The sequence below is a fragment of the Bos indicus genome, chromosome 12 (assembly GCF_029378745.1).
Source record: "Bos indicus isolate NIAB-ARS_2022 breed Sahiwal x Tharparkar chromosome 12, NIAB-ARS_B.indTharparkar_mat_pri_1.0, whole genome shotgun sequence".
Taxonomy (NCBI): Eukaryota; Metazoa; Chordata; class Mammalia; order Artiodactyla; family Bovidae; genus Bos; species Bos indicus.
In genome coordinates this window covers 80,467,878-80,492,879 of record NC_091771.1, presented here as the reverse complement: position 1 = coordinate 80,492,879, position 25,002 = coordinate 80,467,878, and the positions used below count along the sequence as shown (strand labels likewise).

The 25,002-nt window shown below is 41.9% G+C and overlaps 1 protein-coding gene across 3 annotated transcripts in view; it reads left to right on the top strand.

The window, feature by feature from the left end:
- NALCN (sodium leak channel, non-selective) overlaps positions 1-25,002 on the top strand; it is a 314,747-nt gene that overhangs the window by 266,470 nt on the left and 23,275 nt on the right. For all 3 annotated transcript variants that reach the window (XM_070800447.1, XM_070800448.1, XM_070800446.1), the window contains 12 exons: positions 1,245-1,301; positions 1,529-1,649; positions 1,737-1,868; positions 3,266-3,433; positions 4,713-4,817; positions 8,804-8,910; positions 16,823-16,943; positions 17,031-17,129; positions 21,217-21,310; positions 21,824-21,930; positions 22,136-22,210; positions 23,696-23,815. In XM_070800447.1, coding sequence (XP_070656548.1) covers positions 1,245-1,301; positions 1,529-1,649; positions 1,737-1,868; positions 3,266-3,433; positions 4,713-4,817; positions 8,804-8,910; positions 16,823-16,943; positions 17,031-17,129; positions 21,217-21,310; positions 21,824-21,930; positions 22,136-22,210; positions 23,696-23,815 — 1,306 coding nt within the window. The remainder of the gene's footprint in view (positions 1-1,244; positions 1,302-1,528; positions 1,650-1,736; positions 1,869-3,265; positions 3,434-4,712; positions 4,818-8,803; positions 8,911-16,822; positions 16,944-17,030; positions 17,130-21,216; positions 21,311-21,823; positions 21,931-22,135; positions 22,211-23,695; positions 23,816-25,002) is intronic.

Genomic DNA, 25,002 nt, shown 5'->3' with positions numbered 1-25,002 from the left:
ATGACCCTCTCTGACTGCCAATCTGTTCTTCCTGCTATTCTAGAAAGACCTTCACCGTTAAAAGCACCTTAGTAATGATTGAAAACTCTGAGTTTTCACTAAGTAGAAAGAGACTGACAGTGTAGGGTTGATTTGATCTGTTCCTAAAGTGGGCTTCTCATCTGGAATTATCCCATTGGTTGCTTCCATGTTTACGTCTAGTTGGGGATTCTCCACTTTGTATACTGTGCTCTAATTCTCTTATGTCAGCAACGCACCTCCAGTGGCCCCAGAAAGATTTTACTGTAACTGGAAACACACACACACAGAGGATGAGGAGTTTCACCAAAGACTGCTCATGGGCTTCCTGGAAGTCAAAGGTATAAATCACACCCCCAAGAAACTCTACATAAATTACTCAGCAAGATCACAGTGAAATACAGAGTGAAGAGTTCTACTTAATTAATCTACTTCTAGTTAATTAAATAATTATGAGGAACATCCTTGATCTGCTAAGGCAAAGAGTTTGCATACTTTTAAATGGAGGTCAAAATTTGATTTTGTAATATCCTAGTCAGACATTGTTGAGTGGAATCATGAATCCTAAAATCAAGCATTCTGAAAAGCTTAAACTTGAGTTGGACCATAAAGAAGATTTGACCATAAAGCATCTTTGATGCTGAACACTGAAGATTTGATGCTTTGGAACCGTGGTGCTAGAGAAAATTCTTGAGAATCCCTTGGACAGCAAGGAAATCAAGCCAGTCAATCCTAAAGGAAATCAACCCTGAATATTCATTGGAAGGATTGATGCTGAAGCTGAAGCTCCAATACTTTGGCCACCTGATGTGAAAAGCTGACTCACTGGAAAAGACCCTGATGCTGGGAAAGACTGAAGGCAAAAGGAGAAGGATCAACAGAGGATGAGCTGGTTGGATAGCATCACCAACTCCATGGACATGAGTTTGAGCAAACTCCAGGAGATGGTGAAAGACAGGGAAGCCTGGTGTGCTGCCGTCCATGAAGTTGCAAAGAGTCGGACACAACTTAGTGACTGAACAGCAAACCATCCACTGAAACTTCTGATTTTCTTCCATCTAGTATTCTCTGCCTTCCAAAGTCACATACAGTTAACATACATATAAGACACATTTTGTAGAGGATTTGAAAGAGAGTTTAGGTAGCTGGGATGTTTATGCATACTACAAGCCAAGTTGTAACATGCATGCTATTGGCAGAATTTCTGTGTTTGTTCTCTCTTACAGATCTAAAACAGATCCGGTCACAGGAGCTGTGAAAAATACAAAGTACCACCAACTTTAGTAAGCATTACAAACTCTGTTTTCCATGCGCATTTGAAGTTCCACTAACTGCATAAACATTTAAAATTTTTTAAATTTTGTTTCTATGTCATGATATGAAATAGACAGTTGGAGATTCATTTTTAAAATGCCAGTCAACGTTTCTAGACTCACAGAAGCATCATCTATGACTTTTAGCAACTTTCTCAGAGGATTTGCATTTCTCACTTTTGTTTGGTCTTCGGCAGTGACTTACTGGGCTTGGTGACTTACCTGGACTGGGTCATGATCATCGTAACCATCTGCTCCTGCATCTCCATGATGTTCGAATCCCCCTTTCGAAGAGTGATGCACACACCTACTTTGCAGGTACTGCTGCCCTATCAGCTCAGCAGAGAAACGCTGACCTGTGATTTTTGCATTCGTGGTGACCAGACTGCCTTCTGACCATTTCAGATTGCCGAGTATGTGTTTGTGATATTCATGAGCATTGAGCTTAATCTGAAGATTATGGCAGATGGCCTATTTTTCACTCCGACCGCTGTCATCAGGGACTTTGGTGGCGTAATGGACATATTTATATATCTTGTAAGTCTTCTGTTAGTTCCTAAATACAAAATGGAATGATTTTGTCAAATTGCCTGCATTTCTTGGTACAAGAGTGAGATACGTGAGTCACAGAGGTTCAGCTGCCATAACTGAGTTCTTAAGTAGAGTCACAGTCTATTATAGGCAGATAAATGGCTTGCATGTAAAAATCTAAATAAAAAGCATTAAAAATATTCATGGATATGGTTCAGATACATCAACTACATTCATGTGTACAAAAGACATGCATTAATGATGTCTAAGATATCAAATCTAGTTTGCATGCCACAATTCTTATGGCACCTGTACTAAAAAATAACTACATCATATAATTGATCAGTGAGTCGCTTATCACTGAAAATAAATAGAGTATGGTTGGACCACTCTTCCAATTCCAACACCAGGAATAAAATAAAATACCAGGCCAAAGAACGTAACCATTCAACTGTCTGTTTAAACTAAATGAGGTGGGGGGCGGAATTTCCTGGCAGTCCAGTGGCTTAAGACTCAGCACTTCCACTCCAGGGGGCATGGGTTCCATCCCTGGTCAAGGAACTAAGATCCCACATGCCGTGCAGTGGAGCCACCTCCCAAAAAAACTAAATGGGAAAACCACAGTAGAGGACTCTAAGAAATTTCTCTTTCTGTTTGTCCAAGAAGGCATGAAATCAATGCCTTTTCCAACACAACAAACAAAATTATGACTGTTAGCATGTAGCACGTTTAGATCATTAACAAAATAGTAAGTACTCAGTCGGAGAAGGCAATGGCACCCCACTCCAGTACTGTTGCCCGGAAAATCCCATGGATGGAGGAGCCTGGTAGGCTGCAGTCCATGGAGTCACTAAGAGTCAGACACGACTGAGCGACTTCACTTTCACTTTCCACTTTCATGCATTGGAGAAGGAAATGGCAACCCACTCCAGTGTTCTTGCCTGGAGAATCCCATGGACAGAGAAGCCTGGTGGGCTGCAGTCCATGGGGTCTCACAGAGTCGGACACGACTGAAGTGACTTAGCAGCAGCAGCAGCAAGTATTCAATCAAGTGTGAGGTTTAGTATTCTTGATCAAAGGAATTTCTATCCTGCTGATGTCTATAGAGCCTCCAGTGTATATGTTGAAAGATGGGGGCAGGATGTACCTATGTCCCCACACCGTGGGTGTGGGGACCCCTATTTCATTCCTGCAGACACCTGATGATTTCTTTGGGGGCTGCTCACAGGTCTGGATCGAGTCCATAGAGCTGAGTTACATGTCTTAATACGTCCAGTGAACACTTGTCCTACATGACACATGAAATCTCTGCTAAAGGAAACTTGTGGCCAGTTAGCTCACAGTAAACGTAGATAGTAGAGGATAAATTGCATAAATTCGGGAGGTTATTTTTTTCCCTCCAGGTGAGCTTGATATTTCTTTGTTGGATGCCCCAAAACGTGCCTGCGGAGTCTGGAGCTCAGCTCTTACTGGTTCTCCGCTGCCTGCGACCCCTGCGCATATTCAAGCTGGTGCCTCAGATGAGGAAAGTTGTTCGAGAACTTTTCAGCGGCTTTAAGGAAATTTTTCTGGTATGTTACAGTCACCCTTTGCTTCTGGTCACATGGTCTAGCTCTTACTGTAGCAAATGAAAGAATGAAGTGAGTCTTGCTCATCAAGGTTCAGTCTACCGTTTTGTTTACTCCAAGAGGATTATAAAGGTACTAGAAAAACACAACACATATTCAAAGACTTGACACCTGGATGCCTCTGGCTTATTAGTGTATTTAATTCATCCAACATTTATAGTAAATTAAAGGGAAGCCCTCTGGAAAGTGCAATGGAAGGAGAATCCGAAGAGCTAGTACTGTTGACACTTCCACTCCTAACTCTTGAGCCTAAATTCTATGCTGGGTTTTAGTTGCTAAATCTGGAAATTAAGAAGAAAATTCAACACTATCAACTTCACAAGTGATAATAGGAGTTCACAGGTCTGGGCTCATAATCTCATTTTCTGTGTCCCCACACTCATATAGCACAAAATTTCACCTTGATCTTTGGAGTGTTAACATAAAACAACTCTTCAAAACTGTAACACACAGGTGTGCCTTACTTTAAGTAACCTCAATACACAGTTATGAATACTCAGAAATATGATTGAGAAGAAAATATAATTCTTAATTGAGCAAATAATTGATTTAGGGTCTTTTAAGAGTAGATGCAGAGAACGGCTCTGTGTAATTTTGGTGTCTCTAAGAGATCTGTTTAGATGACTCGGCCAGCACAGATGAGTGGTGAGTTCAGCGTGTTTGCATCTTTCTCTGCTGAGACCAAAACAGTCATCCAGCAGAGGGCGCGGCAGCCACCCACCAGATTTGCTGTTCAGGAATGTGTGATCTCACACCCTCTGTGTGCGGGGCCTTCGCACGGACTCAGCTCTGGGGCCCCCAAGAAAGCGAAGCCACAGTCCCTCTTACTTAGGCCCTGCTAGCAGACGTATGAATCCATTTTTTGGGAATGGGGGAAACAGAATTATTTCACCGTTTTTCCTTTGTTCCATTCAATAAAATAAAGCAACGTGTTGATTTCAAAATCAGACAGGTCCAACTCATATCAAAAATACCTTAGCCTGTGTTCTTATGTGAAAGTCGTGTGTTTTTATCCTAAAAATGCCAAACCTGTTAATTTCCTCTTTTTAACCTTACAGTCAGGTTAATTGAATGACCTGTAGGGGAGGCATTAAAAGATAATATCCAAAGACTGTGAATATTGTCCCATGTTTTCTGAAAAGTCCTATTCATATCAGTGCTCAAACCAAACCTATTATAAATGTATTACTAAGAGATTTGCTATCTCACCCATTTCTTCCAGGTCTCCATTCTCTTGCTGACCTTAATGCTAGTTTTTGCAAGTTTTGGAGTTCAGCTTTTTGCTGGAAAACTGGCCAAATGCAATGATCCCAACATTATTAGAAGGGTAAGATGTCCTTTCTGTCTTTGGGGATGAAAATCCGGGACGTCTACCATCCCTGGGTAACCATGTACAGAGGCTCCCATGAGAACAGAATTCTAGGGATACTCTTTCCGTGGACTCCCTTTGCAGAGGTGTGTCTCTTCCAGCGGGTGAAGGTTTATAAGATGAAAACGCATCTCAGATGCGTCCTCCTCAATCCTACTCTACTCACCTATTCCAGAGTCCAGCCACTATTGACGTCTTCGGTGTACACACCCCAGATTCCATGTGAAAACTTTCCTTCAGTTCTTCCCTAACTGAAACCTGCCTCTGCAGTGACCTGACATTCATATTAGCAAACAGCACCCTCCCCCCAATATAAAAGGCAAAGTTTGACTTCCAGGCGCCTTCTTACGACTTATCCATTCTACATTCCTCCATTAGGAAGTCAGGACCCCGCATTATCTCTTTACTTCCCACAGTCTCCCCCATGAAAACAACTAAGACCCAAACTCGAATGCTCTTGATTCTACTCTTTTCTTTTTTGTCCATGCCACAAGGCTTGTGGAGCCCTAGTTCACCAACCAGGGATTGAACCCGGGCCCCTAGCAATGGGACCACGTGGTCTTAACCGCTGGACTGCCAGCAGTTCAATTTCAATTTTGTTGAAATTGACTGCCAGGGAATTCCCTCTATTCATTTCTTTCTCTTTCCTTGGCCGATGTTCTGAGAGAAAGCTGGAACAGCCCCCGTACGTCAGTAGCTGAACATAATGAAATGAATGTGTTGCATGTTGAATAATTCAGACAGCTGCCCTCCGAATGACGATGCGAGGTCTCACGTTTCTTCTGTCCTGTGTCCCCACCCTTTGCCGTCTTCAAAGACTTCTCTGTGTAGCTGGCAGTTAGGAACAGAAAACCATCTCTTGGAGGACAATGGGCTGAGCCTGGGAGTAGCACCTCTGACTTCCCTGCTCCCCATGTCCCACTGGAAAAGGTGTACCCTCCCTGGGCTGAAGGGAACCTATGGTGTGTAGTTGAGTGGTGTATTCTGTAGACAAGAGGGTAGAGTTTGGTTAATAATTAGCCAATCTCTGCTGCACAGCCCTCTGTCCCATTCTCTTAGAATCCTGCCAGCTATTACAAGTAGGTTAATGGAGTGAACCCAGTTCTGCTTATGTATAAACTAGCAAGAGTATTTCGTCTTCCATCCAGGTAAAATAATGCCTTAAGTCCATTAAAACGTGCTACCAGAGCTGACTGTACTACTTATTTCCGTATTTCCAGCAAATATGGCTATCTAACATAGATTTTATATTACTGTAACCACTGTTACATTTTGAGACTTCTGATTATAAAGTTTACTAACTCTCAGCCATGAAATTAAAAGACACTTGCTCCTTGGAAGAAAAGTTATGACAGACCTAAACAGCATCTTAAAAAGCAGAGATATCACTTTGCCGACAAAGGTCCATATGGTCAAAGCTACGGTTTTTCCAGTAGTCATGTACGAATGTGAGAGCTGGACAATAAACAAGGCTGAGCACTGAATTGATGCCTTCGAACTGTCGTGTTGGAGAAGACTCTTAGAGTCCCTTGGACAGCAAGAAGATCAAGCCAGTCAATCCTAAAGGAAATCAACCCTGAATATTCATTGGAAGGACTGATGCTGAAGCTCCAATACATTGGCCACCTGTTTTGAAGAGATGACTTATTGAAAAAGACCCTGATTCTGGGAAGAATTGAGGGCAGGAGGAGAAGGGGGCAACAGAGGATGAGATGGTTGGATGGCATCACCGACTCAATGGACATGAGTTTGAGCAAACTCTGGGAGATAGTGCAGGACAGGGAAGCCTGGCTTGATGCAGTCCATGGGGTTGCAAAGAGTTCAGACACAACTGAACAGCAGCTGAACAACAATCATAAAGCTTAATAGCTCTCAAATCATTATAAGATAAGGGTAACATCTTTGTCCAGATACGTTATCAGTCATGTTAACATGAGATTTTCAGGAAGAGGCATAGCAGAAGAGACAGGCTTAGGTCAGGCAGACCTTAAGTTGTTCCACAAGGTTGCTGCTTCCTTTAAGTCCACTCCCCAGAGGTTCCGGGAACTTTGATAAACTTGAGAAGACCTAAAAGAAACATGGTAAAAAGGTCATGGTGTACCAAACAGGCTAAATGAAGGCAGTAATAATGAGCTGATGCATTAGTCCACGAGCTCATGTAAGGAAGGCAGGGTTATTTTAGGTCCACCCTGAATAGAGGCCAGAAAGATAATAACTACTTTCAGGATGAATCTTGTAGAAATCTTGGATGACTCAATGGAGTAATAATGGCCTAAGAGCCTCAGCCCAAAAGGTGGTGACTTGTGTAGGGGTCAAGGAAACACGGTGGACAGACAGACACACAGATACCACGAGGCATGTAACCTTTTTCCCAGAACAAAGAGGCCTCTGTGGAAAGCTCATAAGGAAAGTCTAAGAAAACTTAGCCTTTACAAAGGCCTTTGAGAGCGAGCAGAACAATTGAAAAGAAATTGGTGTAGCGAGACACAGTCTGGGTCTTTGTAACAGAACGAGTTCTTTTCTCGTCCTCACATAAGACGCCAAGGTCAAGTGAGCCAGTGGTTGAAGGGGATATCCAAGTTCTGCCTTGGATCTTCCGTTCACTTTTATAAAAGAAGAGACAAACTCAAGGGAAAGAGGGAACTACATACCCCCAACATCTGGATCATAAACTCGCATTTAAAGGTCATGACGCTTGTGCTGTTGATGCCGTGTTTCCAGCTGGAATCATGTAACATGTGATGTTTGATGGCTGGGTTCTTCCACTTGGCATCATGTCTTCAGGGTTCATCCATCGTGTAGCATCTATCAGTACTGCATCATTGTTATGGCTGAGTTACATTCCATTGTGTGGCTATACCCCATGTGTTTATGTATTTGTTCAGTGATGGACACGTGAATTGTTTCCACCATTGGGCAACTATAAAGAATGCTATTTATGATGATAATGATATAAACACTCGTGTACAACTTTGCATGTGGATATATGTTTCATTTCTCTTGGGTAGATATCTAGGAGAAGAGTTTCTGGTTCATACGGTAGCTCTCAGTTTAATCATTTAAAGGACCTGCCACACTAGTTTGCAAAGTGGCTTCACCAGTTCCCATCCACCAGCAGGGTTTGAGAACTGTAGTATAAGGATTAGAATTCCTGCACGTCCTCATCAAAGCCTATCATTGTTTGACTTCCTGATTACAGCCTTCTTTGTGAGTAGGAAATGGTTTTCCATTGTGGTTTTGATTTCAATTTCCCTCATGACTAATGGGGGCTTCCCTCATAGCTCAGATGGTAAAGAATCCACCTGCAATGCAGGAGACCCTAGTTCAGCCCCTGGGTTGGGAAGATTGCCTGGAGAAGGAAAAGGCTACCCACTCCAGTATTCTGGCCTGGAAACTTCCACGGACTGTATAGTCCATGGGGTTGCAAAGAGTCAGACACAACTGAGCAGCTTTCACTTTCATGACTGATGCTGCAGAGTGTCTTTCATGTGCTCGTTGGCTATGTGTATCTCTCCTTGGAAGAATGTCAGTTCACTTGTTAATACTGGCCACTTACTAAACAGTCTTAGCATCAACTTTCACCTGCTTATCTCTGAAGTCTTTATCACTACTAGCTGAGTCGCTGTGCACATCTGTGTTGTTAGATAGAAGACCTCTGTTGTTCTGTATAAAAAGTGTACTGGATGCTTGGGGCTGGTGCACTGGGACAACCCAGAGGGATGGTATGGGGAGGGAGGAGGGCGGAGGGTTCAGGATGGGGAACACATGTATACCTGTGGCGGATTCATTTTGATATATGGCAAAACCAATACAATATTGTAAAGTTAAAAAATAAAATAATAAAAAAATTTTTTTAAAGTGTTGCTGATCTTTTATCTTTTCTGAATTCATTTTCTAACCAGATTCCTCTCTTCATCCTTTTATTTTTTTTCCCCCTGTTTTAGGAAGATTGTAATGGAATATTCAGAATTAATGTGAGTGTGTCCAAGAACTTAAATTTAAAATTAAGACCTGGAGAGAAAAAACCTGGATTTTGGGTGCCCCGTGTTTGGTAAGCATATCAGAAAAATATCCTGAAAAATGCTATATTTGTCAGCATCAGGGTTTCCAGCCCCCCTGCCAGTTTTATTGAGAAATAATTGCCACATGTCACTATATAAGCTTAAGGCATACAGTATGATGGTTTGATTTACACGTATTGTAAAACGATTACCACAGTGGGTTTAATTAACAGCCATCATCTCTTATGGGCTTCCCATGTGGCTCAGCTGGTAAAGAATCCACCTGCAATAAGGGAGACCTGGGTTTGATGCCTGGGTTGGGAAGACCCCCTGTAGAAGGGAAAGGCTACCCACTCCAGTATTCTGGCCTGGAGAAGTCCATGGACTGTATAGTCCATGGGGTCGCACAGGGTCGGACACGACTGAGCAACTTTCACTTTCACTTTTCATCTCACATAGACCCAGTAGAGAGAAAAAAACAGTTCTCTTTGTGGTGAGACCTCAGGATCTAGTCTCTTATCAGCTTCCCTGTGTATCATACGGCGGTGTTAACTATAGTCCCCGTATTGTACATTACAGCCCTAGGATTTATTTTCCTTAAAACAGGAAGTTTGTACCTCTGCCCACCTTCCTCCACTCCCTGCCCCGCCCAGCCATCCCTGCCTCTGGTAGTCATGAGTCTGATCCCTTTTTTCTATGACTTTCGTTGGGGGTCAGTGGTTTCGTTTTGCTCCTTTGGAGTCCACATATACGCGATGCTGCTGCTGCTGCTGCTGCTGCTAAGTCGCATCAGTCGTGTCCGACTCTGTGCGACCCCATAGACGGCAGCCCACCAGGCTCCCCGGTCCCTGGGATTCTCCAGGCAAGAACACTGGAGTGGGTTGCCATTTCCTTCTCCAATGCATGAAAGTGAAAAGTGAAAGTGAAGTCGCTCAGTCGTGTCCGACTCTTAGCGACCCCATGGACTGCAGCCTACCAGGCTCCTCCATCCATGGGATTTCCCAGGCAAGAGTACTGGAGTGGGGTGCCATTGCCTCCTCTGACATATAAGTGCTAGTATGCAGTATTTGTCTTTCTCTGTCTGATACGTTCACTTAGCCTAATGCCTTCTTGGTCTATCCATGTTATATGTAGGTATCTCTAGTATAAGGTTTTAAAGCAGCATAATATGGCATGAAACTAAAGAGTTACTTAAAAGTAATGCAAGGCAAAGCACTGGATTACAGTAGGATGCAAAACTGCAATAAAGTAAGTAAGAGAGCAAGTAATACACTTAAGTCCCAGATCGCTTCATGAAACTAATGAAATCACTGCAAAATCTTTCCAATAGCTTAAAGTGTGTGTCTGAATTCACACTTTAAAAATCAGTGAGACTTACAGAAAAGAAGGAAATAGTGCCATCTGCAGCAACGTGGATGGACCTAGAGATTATTGTCATAAGCGAAATAAGTCAGAGAAAGACAAGGAACATGTACTATCCCTTAACTGTAGAATCTAAATGAATGATACAAATGAACTTATTTACAAACCAGGAATAAACTCACAGGCATAGAAAACCAGCTTATGGTTACCAAAGGCGAAAAGGGAGGGAAGGATAAATTAGAAGTTTGGAATGAACAGATACACACTACTGTATATAAAATAGATAAATAACAAGGACGTGCTGTAGAACACCGGGAACTATAGTCAATATCTTATAATAGCTATAATAGAAAAAAATCTGAAAAAGAATACATATATTCTATATAGAGAGAATTACATATAGAATATATTATAGAGAGAATTATATAAAGAATATATATGAAATATTTTATATAGAATTATATGTAAAATATAGAGAATATATATGCTATATATATAGAAATCACTTTGCTGTACACCTGAAACTAACACAATTGTAAAGCAACTTTACTTCTATAAAAATAAATTTAAAAAATTTTAAAAATTAGTGAGGCTTCAAAGAAAAAAGATTTTCTATCAAACTTGTTCAGATATTAATTGTTAATTAAACCAATTTTTAAAATTTTAATAATGTTAATCAAATCAAAACTAAGCTCATCCTGACTTCATATCTTTAAGGAAGATGTTCTCATATGATGTTCTCATAACAGTTGTAGAGAAGCCTGAATCATAAAGCTAGTTCAATTTTAAAAACCCATTTCCTTTGAAGGATTTTGTTATTGAAACCCTGGGAGGGAATAATCAGTAACACCATTGTATCTCTCTAAAAAAAATTTTTTTTTTGAAAATAAGTTTTCAAAGCATTTACATCAAAGCCGGAAGTGCCTGGTACCTTTGTTCTCATCCGTTTTCCTAACAACTATGAATGGAATCTCTCAGTCTGCTTCACTGATACACTGAGGGCTCTGTCAACTTCATTTGTCCTTTTAAATCCTTATCTGTTTTCTCTTTATTTCATTTTTACCTCTTAGAATAATGAGTGAACCACAGCAACTGCTCTGTTTTGTCCAATCGATGTTCTCTACTAAATGTCAAAACCCTTTAAAAGGAATAGCGTTTCACCCAGTTATACCCTTAGGACTCATCATTACCTGCTTTGGCATTCCTATAACATGAACTTCACCTTCATAAACAATTCAATACAATTTATATTGGTTTTTTCTAATACCAAAGAACTATGGGAAAAGAGATTAATTTCGGATATAAGGTTTGAGCATGGGTAGAGAAGTATATAGCACATGGGAATATCTTTATCCCAGTGTTAACTGGAAAAGCCGTCTAATTTACATTACCATAAAAAATTAAAGAAGCACAAAACGTTTATTTTGTTGTGAGATGAAATCTCATTATTATACCTTAAATAATTTATTTATATCAGAACATCAGTTTTTGTTTTTGTTTTTTCCCCTGCTGTTTTGGAATTTTGGCTAAAGTCTCAAGGCTGAGGTCACTAGAAGATAAAATATTCTGACATTTTAAAAAAGACCAACTAGCTCAATCCCAGGAGAACTTACTAAAACATTATCCACGTCCATCCCCCAGCTTCTGTAAAGGAAACCACTGCACTCAAAGATGATGTTATGGTAGTGAATGAAGTCAAGAGCAGAGAGTGCTGTGGCTTCAGCTCCCATCACCATGGGGAAAGGTGGTGGGTGCTCCCCACCCAGGTTAAGTGAGCACTCCCAGGAGGACCAGCTGCTATCAGAGATTGGCATGGCAAGAAGAGAGGCTATTGTGGGCAAGCTGCTTCTCGCCAGCTGGCAGGACAAGGTAGTCTGGTGTTTGTGGAGGTCCATGTCATCCCTACAGGAGGGCCACCTGACCTGAGCCTTCTTGGTGGAAGCCTGCTGCACAGGGCCGTGTGCCTGTGCGTCACACTGCTGAGCCCACACGCTGCAACCAGGGAAGCCCGGGTGCCCTAGAGCCCCTGCTCCACTGCAAGAGAGTGGAGTAGGAAATGGCAACCCACTCCAGTATTCTTCCCTGGAAAGTCCCACAGACAGACGAGCCTGATGGGCTACAGTCCATGGGGTCTCAGAGTCAGACATGACTGAAGTGACTTAACAAGCACGCATGTAAGATGTCAGGAAAGGAATAGAATACACTGGAAGATAGTGTTGGGAGGAGAGTAAGCCATTTCTGGTAGTACCCTATGGTGTTCACCCTGTTCCATAAAACCAGCTCTCTATGATTTTAAAATCAGCTAATTGAAATATAATGTTTTATGGAGAAGGCAACGGCACCCCGCTCCAGTACTCTTGCCTGGAAAATCCCATGGGCGGAGGAGCCTGGTAGGCTGCAGTCCATGGGGTCGCTAAGAGTCAGACACAACTGAGAGACTTCACTTTCCCTTTTCACTTTCATGCATTGGAGAAGGAAATGGCAACCCACTCCAGCGTTCTTGCCTGGAGAATCCCAGGGACGGGGGAGCCTGGTGGGCTGCTGTCTATGGGGTCGCACAGAGGCGAACACGACTGAAGCGACTTAGCAGCAGCAGCAGCAGCAGCAGCATGCAAGTTACTATTAAGGACTGCAAGTTACTATTAAGGACTTCAAGTTCAATGGCATTTTAAAAGCATAAACAGAGAGACATCTCTTGACATTATCACAATAGTTATTTCCCATTTGCTCAGAATATAATAACTTGGGTGAGTTTTAGCGAAATATAAATCTTTCATCAAATAAATGTCAACTTGTAACCGTTAAAGTTTTCACATATTTTCTTTCTCTAATAATCTCATCAAGAGTTAGCAGCTGACATTTTTGTAATTTTATATTGACTAATTTATGATTAAGAAAATAACATATCTCAGAATTGGGCTAGAGGAATGTTTTGATAATTATAATTAGGATATAAATATGCATAGCTAATTCAGGAGACAGTCTGGTTTCTGCATTCTCTCTTCAGATGAATACATTCATCTTCTTCTGAATCACTTAGACTTGATGAGATAAAAATTACCTTGGTAAAAAGGATTAAACATATATATTATAAATATTGTATATTTTGTTTTAAGCAGAGATCTGGGACTTAGGAAAATGAAATGCATGAAAGAGAAGTCAACAAAGTGCTCAGTTTTGCAATAAATATATTTACTGTTTACTCTTCTCCAGGTATTACGCTGTCACTGGGGACAAGCTATGATCTCAGACCCTTAAAACCTTGAAGTCTAGTGGAGAACAGGAAATAAAATCAAAATGGTTTAATACAATATGCTGAGGTTTTAATGCTGCATAAATAAGCGCCTAAATTCACCCGAAGTTCACCAGAAGTTTACCTCTAGGCAATTTCAGATCACACGGTGATATATTCTAGGAGAAAAAGATCAGATGTCTGTGGAGTCTAAGCCTCCAACAATTTGGGTATGCTCTCGGAGAAGGCAATGGCAACCCACTCCAGTACTCTTGCCTGGAAAATCCCATGGACGGAGGAGCCTGATGGGCTGCAGTCCATGAGATCGCTAAGAGTCGGACACGACTGAGCGACTTCACTTTCACTTTCTAAGAAAAAGAGTGTAAAACGGCGTTGCTTTGTTAAATTTAACAGAAACGTTTGAGTATGCAAACTCAATTCCCTGGCCCTTCCTGAATCTTAGAAGGGGCCTTGGCCAAGGAGGGGCCTTGAGGCTTAAGTTTCTTGTTTGTTTTTTTCATTGTTTAATCAGTTCTTCCTGGCTGTGCTGGGTCTTCCTTGCCGCGCGGGCGCTTTCTCGAGTTGCGCTGCATGGACTTCCCGTTGCAGAGCACCGGCTCTAGGCACGTGGGTCCCGTAGTTGCGGCGCAGGGTCTCAGTTACACCGCAGCGTGTGGGATCTTCCCGGATCAGAGATCGAACCAGTGTCCCCCCACAGGCAGGCGGATTCTTAACCACGGGACCACCAGGGAGGTCCCGAGGCTTAAGTTTTCAGTTTTAAAGAAACTGATTATCAGGCTAAAGATAATAAAAGGCTGGTGTATCAGCCTTGGATTCTAAGGTAAGGAGAGGCGAAGGGTGCAGTAGCAGGAGAAGTACCTAACTCAGATTATGACTGGACCAAGGAGAAGGACCGAAAAGAGAAGACACTCAGTTCACTCCTGAAGGGTGGATAGGAATTAGGCGGGTGGAAGGGGGAGGAGCCACGGGCAGGTGGGAGGGAGGAGCGAGGCAGAGGTTAGACGGTTGCTGGCTGAGTGAATTCAAAGGGCTGTTACCAAAGAGCAAGGCAAAAACGGAAGTCTGCATTCCAAGAAGTACAAGTTTCGGATGTCTTTAGAGTAAAAGGCAGAGATGTGTCAGATAACCAGGTACCATTCTGGACAGCACCATTCGCAGCATCTTCACATCCCAGGGCAGAGGCTAAATTCCTCTCCTCCAAGGCATCTCCATGTTCCCAGGGGAGAACAACTCTCCTTATCATGACCTGGGATCCTTGGAGCATTTGTCACCAGGGGGTACAAAACTGACCAGATTGTGAGTCAGAACTGATTCTTCATTTCCTGAATTGGATGGACAAGATTTTGCTGTTGTTCAGTCGCTAAGTCGTGTCGGATTCCTTGTAACCCCGGGGACCAGCACGCCAGGCTTCCCTGTCCTTCACTATCTCCTGGAGTTTGCTCAAACTCATGTCTGTTAAGTCCATGATGCCATCCAACCATCTCATCCTCTGTTGACTTCTCCTCTTGCCCTCAATCTTTCCCAGCATCAGGGGATTATAAGCTTTTAGAAATTAACCAGAAAGGAAAACAAAAGGACCACAGAAAAACTGACAATAATGGATTGTGCTTGGGATTTGTTGAAGTCCTCTGCTGGTGAGGTCTCAAACTTTCCACTTTTAGTGTCAGGAACACAGCATAAACAGATAGCTTATATGATTGAAACTGGGACTTTTTAAATGTTATTTAGTCTTCCAGTGATTTAAATCTATGATCTTCCATTTTATTTTTCTTGTTTTAGCCTAAAAGTATATTTTAATATATTCTAACTTCTAAAAGATTTAGAATATAAAAGTAGCTTGGGTTGCTACAAATTCAGCTTAGAAAGCACTTCTTACATAAAGAAAATGGATGGGTAAGAAAGTTTGACATCAGATCTGAGAGCTGACTCATTTTGTTGTGTGTTTTTTTTCCAAATCCTTATTCAAGAAAATTCTGGCATCTGTAGAATCCTTACTGCTCCTGTCTGCTATAAAAATTAAAACGCCAAAAGAAAAGAGTGTTGGAAAAATCTAAGAGAATATGCCTGTACTTTCATACTTAAAAAGTACAAATCAGAATCCCAAAATGTGTATTTCCGAGTGGGGCTTTTTTTTTTATTACATAGAAAAAAAGCTGATATAGCAATCAGCTCTAAACCTTTAAAAACAAATCATTTTTAGCTTTATGTTTTCTTTTTGGATTCCCACATATTTAGCATTAAAAAAATAAACTTATAAAAGTATATCTCATGACTGTCTCTGGTAGAAAAATACTAAACCAGATTCCCCCAAGAGTGTTGGCCTTCTATGAAGGTTAACTTTTGATAAATGTGCTAGCAAAAAAGAAAAATTATCAAAATATAGTCTAGCTAGGCTTCAGTAGGTATACTCAATTCAGTCATCCTGAGCTCAATTCATCAAATCCAGGAAATGTGATGGTAGTCAGGATTTTCCAGCATGTAGTTGTCTAAATATTTTAATTATTTAAAATAACCTCAGAAAAAGGAAAAAAACACTAAAATTTTCTTCTGTTAATGAAACTGTTGGCTAAGACCTATAATGAATGGGGGTGGGGGGAGGGCGGAGATGCAGTATAGTAGAGATATTAGTGAGAAAAGTATACATGTGTCAGAAAAACAGGAAATGAGACATTGCCCAGAACCGCCCGCCCCACACACACACCCAGAATAGAGGGGCCAAATAGTTTTAGAAATCAGACGTTAACTGCGGGTATAAACAACACTGGGGTCTATAAGTAGTATCCGTTGAGTCTCTCGGAGTTAATGAGAGATAAAGTCCACAGGCTCAATACCACCCCCAGGACCCCCAGAGCACCACTGGGTCACAGCTTGCTGCTCCCGTGATGACAAAGAATAAAATCAAGTGGCCAAATTCAACTCATTTTACACTTTCTGTACTAACAGCAGCATTTGTAATCTATGCCTTTAGAAAGGTTTTCTAATGTAAAACTATCCCAAAATTCACATCCAGACTCCAGCGCCCCTTTGTAAGGCTTTCCTGCACGAGTTCTAACCAGTCCCCAGTATAATCAGGACTAGCCCAAAACATTGCAGACCCTCTGGAGCTTGTAGTCACAGAGTGTTTTGTCCTTTTGGGTTGAGAACACCTCCCCATTACCTAACAATTAAGTGCATAATAAATTCTAACATGCTGGTGCATTGTTAATGAGTTAGTAATCGAACATCACCTACCCTCCCTTCCAAATGCCAGGTACACTTTGCACCCAAGAGTAGAGAGAGTTATAGATACTGCCTCAGGGTGCTTCTCCGCAGACTATCACGGGAACATTCCTCTTTCTGACCCACAGGGCAAATCCTCGGAACTTTAACTTTGACAACGTGGGCAATGCAATGCTGGCATTGTTTGAAGTTCTGTCCTTGAAAGGCTGGGTGGAAGTGAGGGACGTTATTATTCATCGTGTGGGGCCGGTAAGCACGCACTGGAATCCTTTGAACGAGACCACAGCTGCTTTCGTTGGCTTTGATGGATAACCGTATTTTTTTTCGTTTATACAGATGCATGGAATCTATATTCATGTTTTTGTATTCCTGGGTTGCATGATTGGACTGACCCTTTTTGTTGGAGTGGTTATTGCTAATTTCAATGAAAACAAGGTAAGAATTCTTGGTTTGAATTCTGCAGGGTTTATTCTTTCCTAGCAGCTCACTTTGAGTCCTGTTTTTCATACCCGGCATGAAGTCGCCTTAAACTGTGATGTGACTGGTGTAAATAATCTCCATAACTATTTTACAAGCTACCTCATTGCTGCCTTTCAGGCACAGTATTGAAGAGCAGGATTCTCTTGCTAAATCTTCTCTTTTGGTAAGGGTGTCATTAATTTCCCTGGGACTGAGAAAGCTCATCTCCTATTGTCCGAATTGAAAGGCTGCGAGGCGAGTTATTAAAATACAATAGCTGAAACCAAAGCACTGATTGCAGGTTATATTACTTTCACAAAATGTAAATTGGATGCTTCTTGGTGAGTCTGTAGGTGAACTCAGAATTTTGATGGGTGTGGGTGGGGACTTGCAGTAGAAGTTTTGAAATCCTAATTCTTAGGATAAAAGGAAGATTTGTCTGATTTCACAGAAAACTTTGCATCCTTTATGAGTTCGGGATGCATGCTGAGTTTCTAGCAGCTCTAATGAGCAGTACAAGAGCTCACAAAGGGAAAATAGCAAGTGTAGTTTCCTGGCAAAAAGAGTTTGGGAGAAACGTTGCCTGTCGTTCTTCTGGACGTGGCTGCGATGTCCTCTGTTCGATTAGGGTGGATCTTCCTCTGGAATCACTGAGGTTTTCCACGGGCATGTCTCGAGTCTCACAACTCTAAAATGCAGACTAGAGGGGTGAAACCATTGTGTAGGGGTTTGGAAAGAGTAGACGATGGGGCCAGGATTCAGCAGTGCGGCCCATTACATGTCAGCCCATTACTGACAGGTCGTTCAAGGGTGTGAAAATGTCGCCTGTTGCTCTGCATTGAATTAAAGCTAGACTTACCTGCCTCGAACCAGGCCGTTCCTCATCACTCATAGCTGGGACCAGTTTGCATGCCTTCACTTCAGGGCCCTTTGGTTTGCATCGCTGCACGTGGACTGTCTCACTCACTTCCCCCCAGGCTCTCCACGTATGTGGTACCAGCGACTCAGCCAATTGCCACCTTTGATGTCTGCCTAATGAGGATGTCATTTCGTTCCGCCTTTCAAAGGGTACCATTTGAAAATCTCCTCTCTGGCCTCCAATGATACTCCAGCTCATGGAAACATGGAATTTAGAGAGAGAGAAAAATAGAGATCATTTGGCCCAGCCCCCTGTTTTACGTTCCCACATTCATAAGTGAGTTTCTTTAAGCCCTACCATGTGTTCCATTTGATATCACATGGGAAGAGGACAATGGATCTTTTTAGATGCCTTTGAGCCATGCCAGGGAGCAGACACTGAGAATTCCAAAACCCAGGCTGAAGTTAATGAGTCAGTTGACAGAGATTAGGGACTGCTTGCCCAGAACACCTTCCCAGGCCCTCTGAGCAGATCTGACTGCAGATGAATTTGGTTCAATTCAGTGACATAAATGAAACAACATAAAATATCCAGTAAGAGAAGGCAGGTGCATAATTAATTGCAGCCCTTGAACTTAGAGGAATGGCTGAAGTAAGCAGAATAACCAGAGGTCTTGGCTATATTGATGTTTGGAAGGAAGAAAGAAAGAAACCTCTTGGCCTGAGAGAACAGAGAGTGGATGTCAGCTCAGATGGGCTCTTAGGAAAAGGGAAAAATGGAAGAAACTGTATAACAGACATTAAAAACATGATCAGTTCATTAGAGATGTAAATTTCTCAATTATGTGAACCTTTTAGGAAAGATTGTTTTTTGTGATAGAAAATCTCAAAGCATTTAGATAAATTGTTTATAAAAATAACATAAAAACTCACAAGGTATATATAAATCAGTAATTAGATGGAAATGTACTTACATGTACATATTAGAGAAATATCAAATATTAATGTGCCAAATATACAAATCAATAAATTATAACCAGAGTAACAAAGTGAGATAGAAGAAAATGAGAGGAAGAAAATAACAAACATATGAACAGAAATTAATGGTATTGAACCCAAAGTAACTTATAGAAAAGCCCAAGAATGGTAAAAGCTGGTTTGTTACACTAAATTAGATTGATAAGCCTCAGGCAGAGGTAAGCATGAACAAAAATGTGGAAAAGCAAGCCATGTAAGTAAAATAGCGTTGTCAGTGTTACAGGGATGAAAGTTAGGCTTTCAGAATAGAACACAGAGCCCTAGGAGAGACCATGTGTATATGGAACAGAAGTAGCACAGGTCAGTGGCAAGATAAGACTACCCATAGTGATGCTGCGGTAACTGACTGACTGTCTAGGTCTCAGAAACTGAGATTCCTGCCCTACAGCATACTCAAAAATGAATTCCAGATCAATGAAAGACCCAACTATGAAAAACAAAATTTAAGCCATTTTTAAACCATGGAGAATCTGCTTTTGACCCTGGAATAGTTGTAGAGTTCTTGACATTAACCACAAAGTGAAATCCATATAGAAAAAAAAAATTTACAAGTCAGGTTATATTAAAAGGAAAAGTTTCTGAATGATGAAGGACATATTAAGCAAAATTTTAAAAAATAAAGCTGAGAAAATATTTATAATTCACATACCTGACCAAAGATTAGTATCCAGGATATATTAAGAATTTCTACAAAACATCAGAAGTAATATCCAAATACAAAAATGAGCAAAGAATATGAACAGGCAATTCTCAAAGGAACACATGGGAATCACCATTTATACATATTAAAATGTTTCATCTCATTAATATTAAAGCTATATCAGATACATTTCACACTCATCAAATTTCCAAATTAAAATATCTGATAAAGTCAAGTACGGGCCAGAATATAAGGAAATGGGAACACTTGTAGATTGAAACCAACGTTGTTGATTATTGCTCTTTTGGAAATCTCTGGTAAATGTGGAAATACGAAAACTTCTAGACCCCAGCAGTTCCTCTCTTAGAGATTGAGCACAGAACAAGACGTTTCCCATGAAACAGTACACATGTCTTCATGGCAGCATTGTTTATAGTCTGTAAGCCTAAAATGATAACTTCTGACAGATGTGTACAGTGGGATATGATGTGAGCGATTAACATAAACTAATCAGATCTAGTATCTAGTTGTATGGAAAACATAATGTTCAATGAAGATAAAAACAAAACTACATAAGTTACCAGACGTAGAATACCATTACATAATTTTTAAAATTCAAAACAAACACATTTTTATGTATGCACACGTAAGTGTCAAAAGTCTGAAGATGCAGTGAGAAGGGTGCCCCTCAGGGACCGTTAGCTTGGTGTCAGGTAAGGCACGATGGGAGCGGGAAGGTGTTTTTCCCAGTTTCTTAAATTATGCATGAGCGCTCAGTCGCTTCAGTCGTGTCCAATTCTTTGCCCCCCTGTAGACTGCAGCCGGCCAGGCTCCTTTCTCCGTGGGATTCTCTAGGCAAGAATACTGGAGTGGGTTGCCATGCCCTCCTCCAGAGGTTCTTAAATTATACTTCTGTCTTTATAATATAATGTAATGAAATGTGACATAATAAATTCATGTGCATTGTAATAAAGTGCTCTGTTACATAACAATATCCGATCTCATTAATTGGTTGTCGCAAGGCTAATTTCTTAAAGATCTAAATTCTCTGACCTCAAACCACTTAAAAATAAAGTCTCACGATGGCATATATCAGAATGATTTCTCAAAAGACACAATAGCCTTAACCAGAAGCAGAAGCTTTGACAAGCTGTCATGTCGCTGCAGCATTTTCTCCAACGAAAGGGAAGGGAACTAACCACTGTTAGAGTAAGTACCCCTTTTTGGAAATAAAATCATATTGAAAACCTTCTTTAGATTTTTCCCAAACCTGAGTCTCATACATGTTCAAAGATGCCAGCTGAAGGCTGCTGAATGTTCTCTAATCCCACGGCCCTTCCTTTCTGGAATTCCTCTCAAGAACACGTGTGAGAATTCTGACCATGTTTATCCAGCCACTGCGGTACTGGAAGAATGTCTTTGTCTTAAACCCACATCCATCCTGTGAGTAGCAGCAGCCCGTTTGCAGTGTCCTTGGCATGGAACACACAACAAAGGGTCTCTCTCTGCTTTCCTTTGTTTATTAAGGGGACGGCTCTGCTGACTGTAGATCAGAGAAGATGGGAAGATTTGAAGAGTCGACTGAAGATAGCACAGCCTCTTCATCTGCCACCTCGCCCGGGTATCAAAGATGCTCTGATTTTATTCATGTTGGGCACTAGTGTTCCTGATTCCCCAGGAGTCTAAGATTTCAATTAAAATAATAATCGCGAGGCCACTAGGCGGTTCTGCATAAGTTAACATAGAAACAGGCTCCAAACTACAGATCTCTCCATAGGCTATTAAAATCAACCACCCAAAGGCCATGCTTCAGTGCTCTCAGGATAAGCCTTAATGAAAAAATGAATTTTTAAATAAAATATATTTGTGCTTGCCTTTTAAACACGTGAGTGAAATGTATTAAACTGACAGAAATTGAATGATGCGCTTCTCCTTCCAATACAGACGGCTTCATGCACCGTCTTTTTAAATATTCAGACCCAGCCATTCCTGAAAAACACTTTACAAGCGATTGAACTGTAGGAGAAAAAAAAAATGTAATGGGTTTTAAGATGAGCGTTAAAGAAAAATGAAAGGCAAGAATGTAAATGTGACCTATGTCTAAAAGGCCCTTGCCTAAACCTTTCTGTTTCAGATAATGATGGTTTTAGAGCTAAGATGTACGACATAACCCAGCATCCATTTTTTAAGAGGACAATTGCATTACTGGTCCTGGCTCAGTCGGTGTTGCTGTCCGTCAAGGTACTTTATTACACCCCTAAAGACCCTGGGAGTGAAATTGTTTACTCATCGGTGGGTCCAAGAACATTTCAGGCAGCCATGTCCAGTTACAGTCTGCATTTATAAAAAATTAAAATTCGCAATTGTGTTCAGATGGGAGGAGGAGGGGTGAGCGTTCCCGTGTTGATGGATGCGGACACAGACCTGCATGCTGTTTCTGTTCCAGTGGGACGTCGAGGACCCGGTGACTGTCCCTCTGGCCACCATGTCGGTCGTCTTCACGTTCATCTTTGTTCTGGAGGTACATGGGTCAGCTGGAGCCGGGGTCCACAGCACACCTTCTCAACAATCTCCTCCTTCAGGGGCACTTCCTTTCTGCTATGTGTTCCATGGCTTTTGAAGTCCTCTTAGAGGGAAGGGAACGGCATGCTCTTAGAATATTTCCTTTTCAGGCTGTTCTAGCTTGAACAAACACTTCACTTTATATTTCCATTTTTTTCTAACTACAAGAATTGCTGACTGCTGTTTATTGTTGTATCTGAACGGCAGCCTGTCTAGTTAGGTGAGTTCCAATACTTATAGTGAACGGCACGAACCAACATCATTCAGGGACTCAAATTGCAATGTGGTGGCAAAGGGAGTTGGCCCAGGCAAGATTATTTGAATATATGGCCCATATCACATCAATTTCCAGTGCAGTCCTCTTTGAAAAACAAGCAGATTTTTTTTTCACCCTGTACCGCTTGATGTTTCCCAAAATCTATGGCCTTTTACTTGAGGAAGAAAAATGTCCTGCTATCAGAACTAGTCTAACTAGTCAGAACTAGTGTCCTTCTTCATAAAAGAAGAAGAAAAGAGTGTGGAGAATATAGATTTGCATATATATGTGTGTATTTATTGGAGAAGGCAATGGCAACCCACTCCAGTACTCTTGCCTGGAAAATCCTATGGCTGGAGGAGCCTGCTAGGCTGCGGTCCATAGGGTCGCTAAGAGTCGGACACGACTGAACGACTTCACTTTCACTTTTCACTCTCATGCATTGGAGAAGGAAATGGCAACCCACTCCAGTGTTCTTGCCTGGAGAATCCCAGGGACGGGGGAGCCTGGTGGGCTGCTGTCTATGGGGTCGCACAGAGTCGGACACGACTGGAGCGATTTGGCAGCAGCAGCAGTGTGTATTTATATATATATTTGTTGTTGTTATTTAACTGCTAAGTTGTGTCCAACTCTTTGCAACCCCATGCCCTGTAGCCTGCCAGACTCTTCTGTCCATGGAATTTCCCAGACAAGAATTCGGAAGTGGGTTGCCTCTTCCTTCTCCTGGGGATCTTCCTGACTCAGGGATGAAAACTTGGCAGGTGGATACTTTACCACTGAGCCACCAGGGGAACCTGTTTATATATAAACACACACACGTATATACCCAGAAAGAAAGAAAGTGAAAGAAAGTGAAGTCGCTCAGTCGTGTCCGACTCTTTGCGACCCCATAGAGTGTAGTCCACCAGGCTCCTCCGTCCATGGGATTTTCCAGGCAAGAGTACTGGAGTGGGTTGCCATTTCCTTCTCTAGAGGATTTTCCCAACCCAGGGATTAAACCCAGGTCTCCCGCATTGTAGGCAGACGCTTTACCGTCTGAGCCACCAGGGAAGCCATTAACGCATCAGTAATAAAGACTTCTCTTTGGTTTCTACATCCTTTAAAATATAATGTGCTTCAAGTTAGGACATCTAAATATGTGCTGTGAACACCCAGCCTCAGCTCACCATCTTCATCGCTTTCCTCTAGGTTACGATGAAGATCATGGCAATGTCTCCTGCTGGCTTCTGGCAAAGCAGGAGAAATCGGTACGATCTGCTGGTGACGTCACTGGGCGTTGTCTGGGTGGTCCTTCACTTCGCCCTCCTGGTAAGCATATCACTGAAGTTCATTTTAGTTGGTAATTTCAGTTCAGGTAGTCCTGTTTCCAGTCCCATTTCTGTCCAGACCTTGCTTTAGGACGGGATTTCTGTGCTCAGAAAGATACTGGGTGTCCTCAAAACAGTTGTTACCTTCAGCGTCAGGGGCTGTGCCAAGCCCAGGTGGGCTCTGAGTCACCCAGACTCATTTACATGACAGATGGTTCAGAGCGTTAAAGAGCTGCAAGTCACTATGCCAGGAATTGAGAAGAATGTCATGGGCAAGACAAAGACCATACCGCTGTCAAGAACCTCACAGCCTGGAACTTCGGACCTGTATTCATCAAATGCTACTGGTCATATATATATGTATATACACATATATACATATATATGTGTGTGTGTGTGTGTGTGTGTGTGTGTGTGTGAAAGTTACGGCCAACCTAGACAGCATATTAAAAAGAAGAGACATTACTTTGCCAGCAAAGGTCCATCCAGTCAAGGCTATGGTTTTTCCAGTGGTCATGTATGGATGTAAGAGTTGAACTATAAAGAAAGCTGAGGGCCGAAGAATTGATGCTTTTGAACTGTGGTGTTGAAGAAGACTCTTGAGAGTCCCTTGGACTGCAAGGAGATCCAACCAGTCCATCCTAAAGGAGATCTGTCCTGGGTGTTCACTTGAAGGACTGATGCTAAAGCTGAAACTCCAATACTTTGGCCACCTGATGCAAAGAACTGACTCATTTGAAAAGACCCTGATGCTGGGAAAGATTGAGGGCAGGAGGAGAAGGGGATGACAGAAGATGATATGGTTGGATGGCATCACTGACTCAATGGGCATGAGTTTGAGTGAACTCTTGGAGTTGGTGATGGACAGGGAGGCCTGCCTGCTGCAGTCCATGGGGTCACAAAGAGTTGGACATGACTGAGCGACTGGACTGGACTGACATATACGAAATTTAGACAGATGGTACTGATGAACCTCCTTTCAGGGCAGGAGTAGAGACGCAGAGAACGGATTTATGGACACAAGGTGGGAAAGGGAGAGGGGGATGAACTGATAGAGAAGCACTGACATAAATCCACTACCACGTGTGACACAGCTGCTGGGAAGCTACTGCACAGCACAGGGAGCTCAGCGTGGTGCTCTGCGGTGCCCTAGAGGGATGGCATGGGGGAGAGGAGCACAGGGAGTTC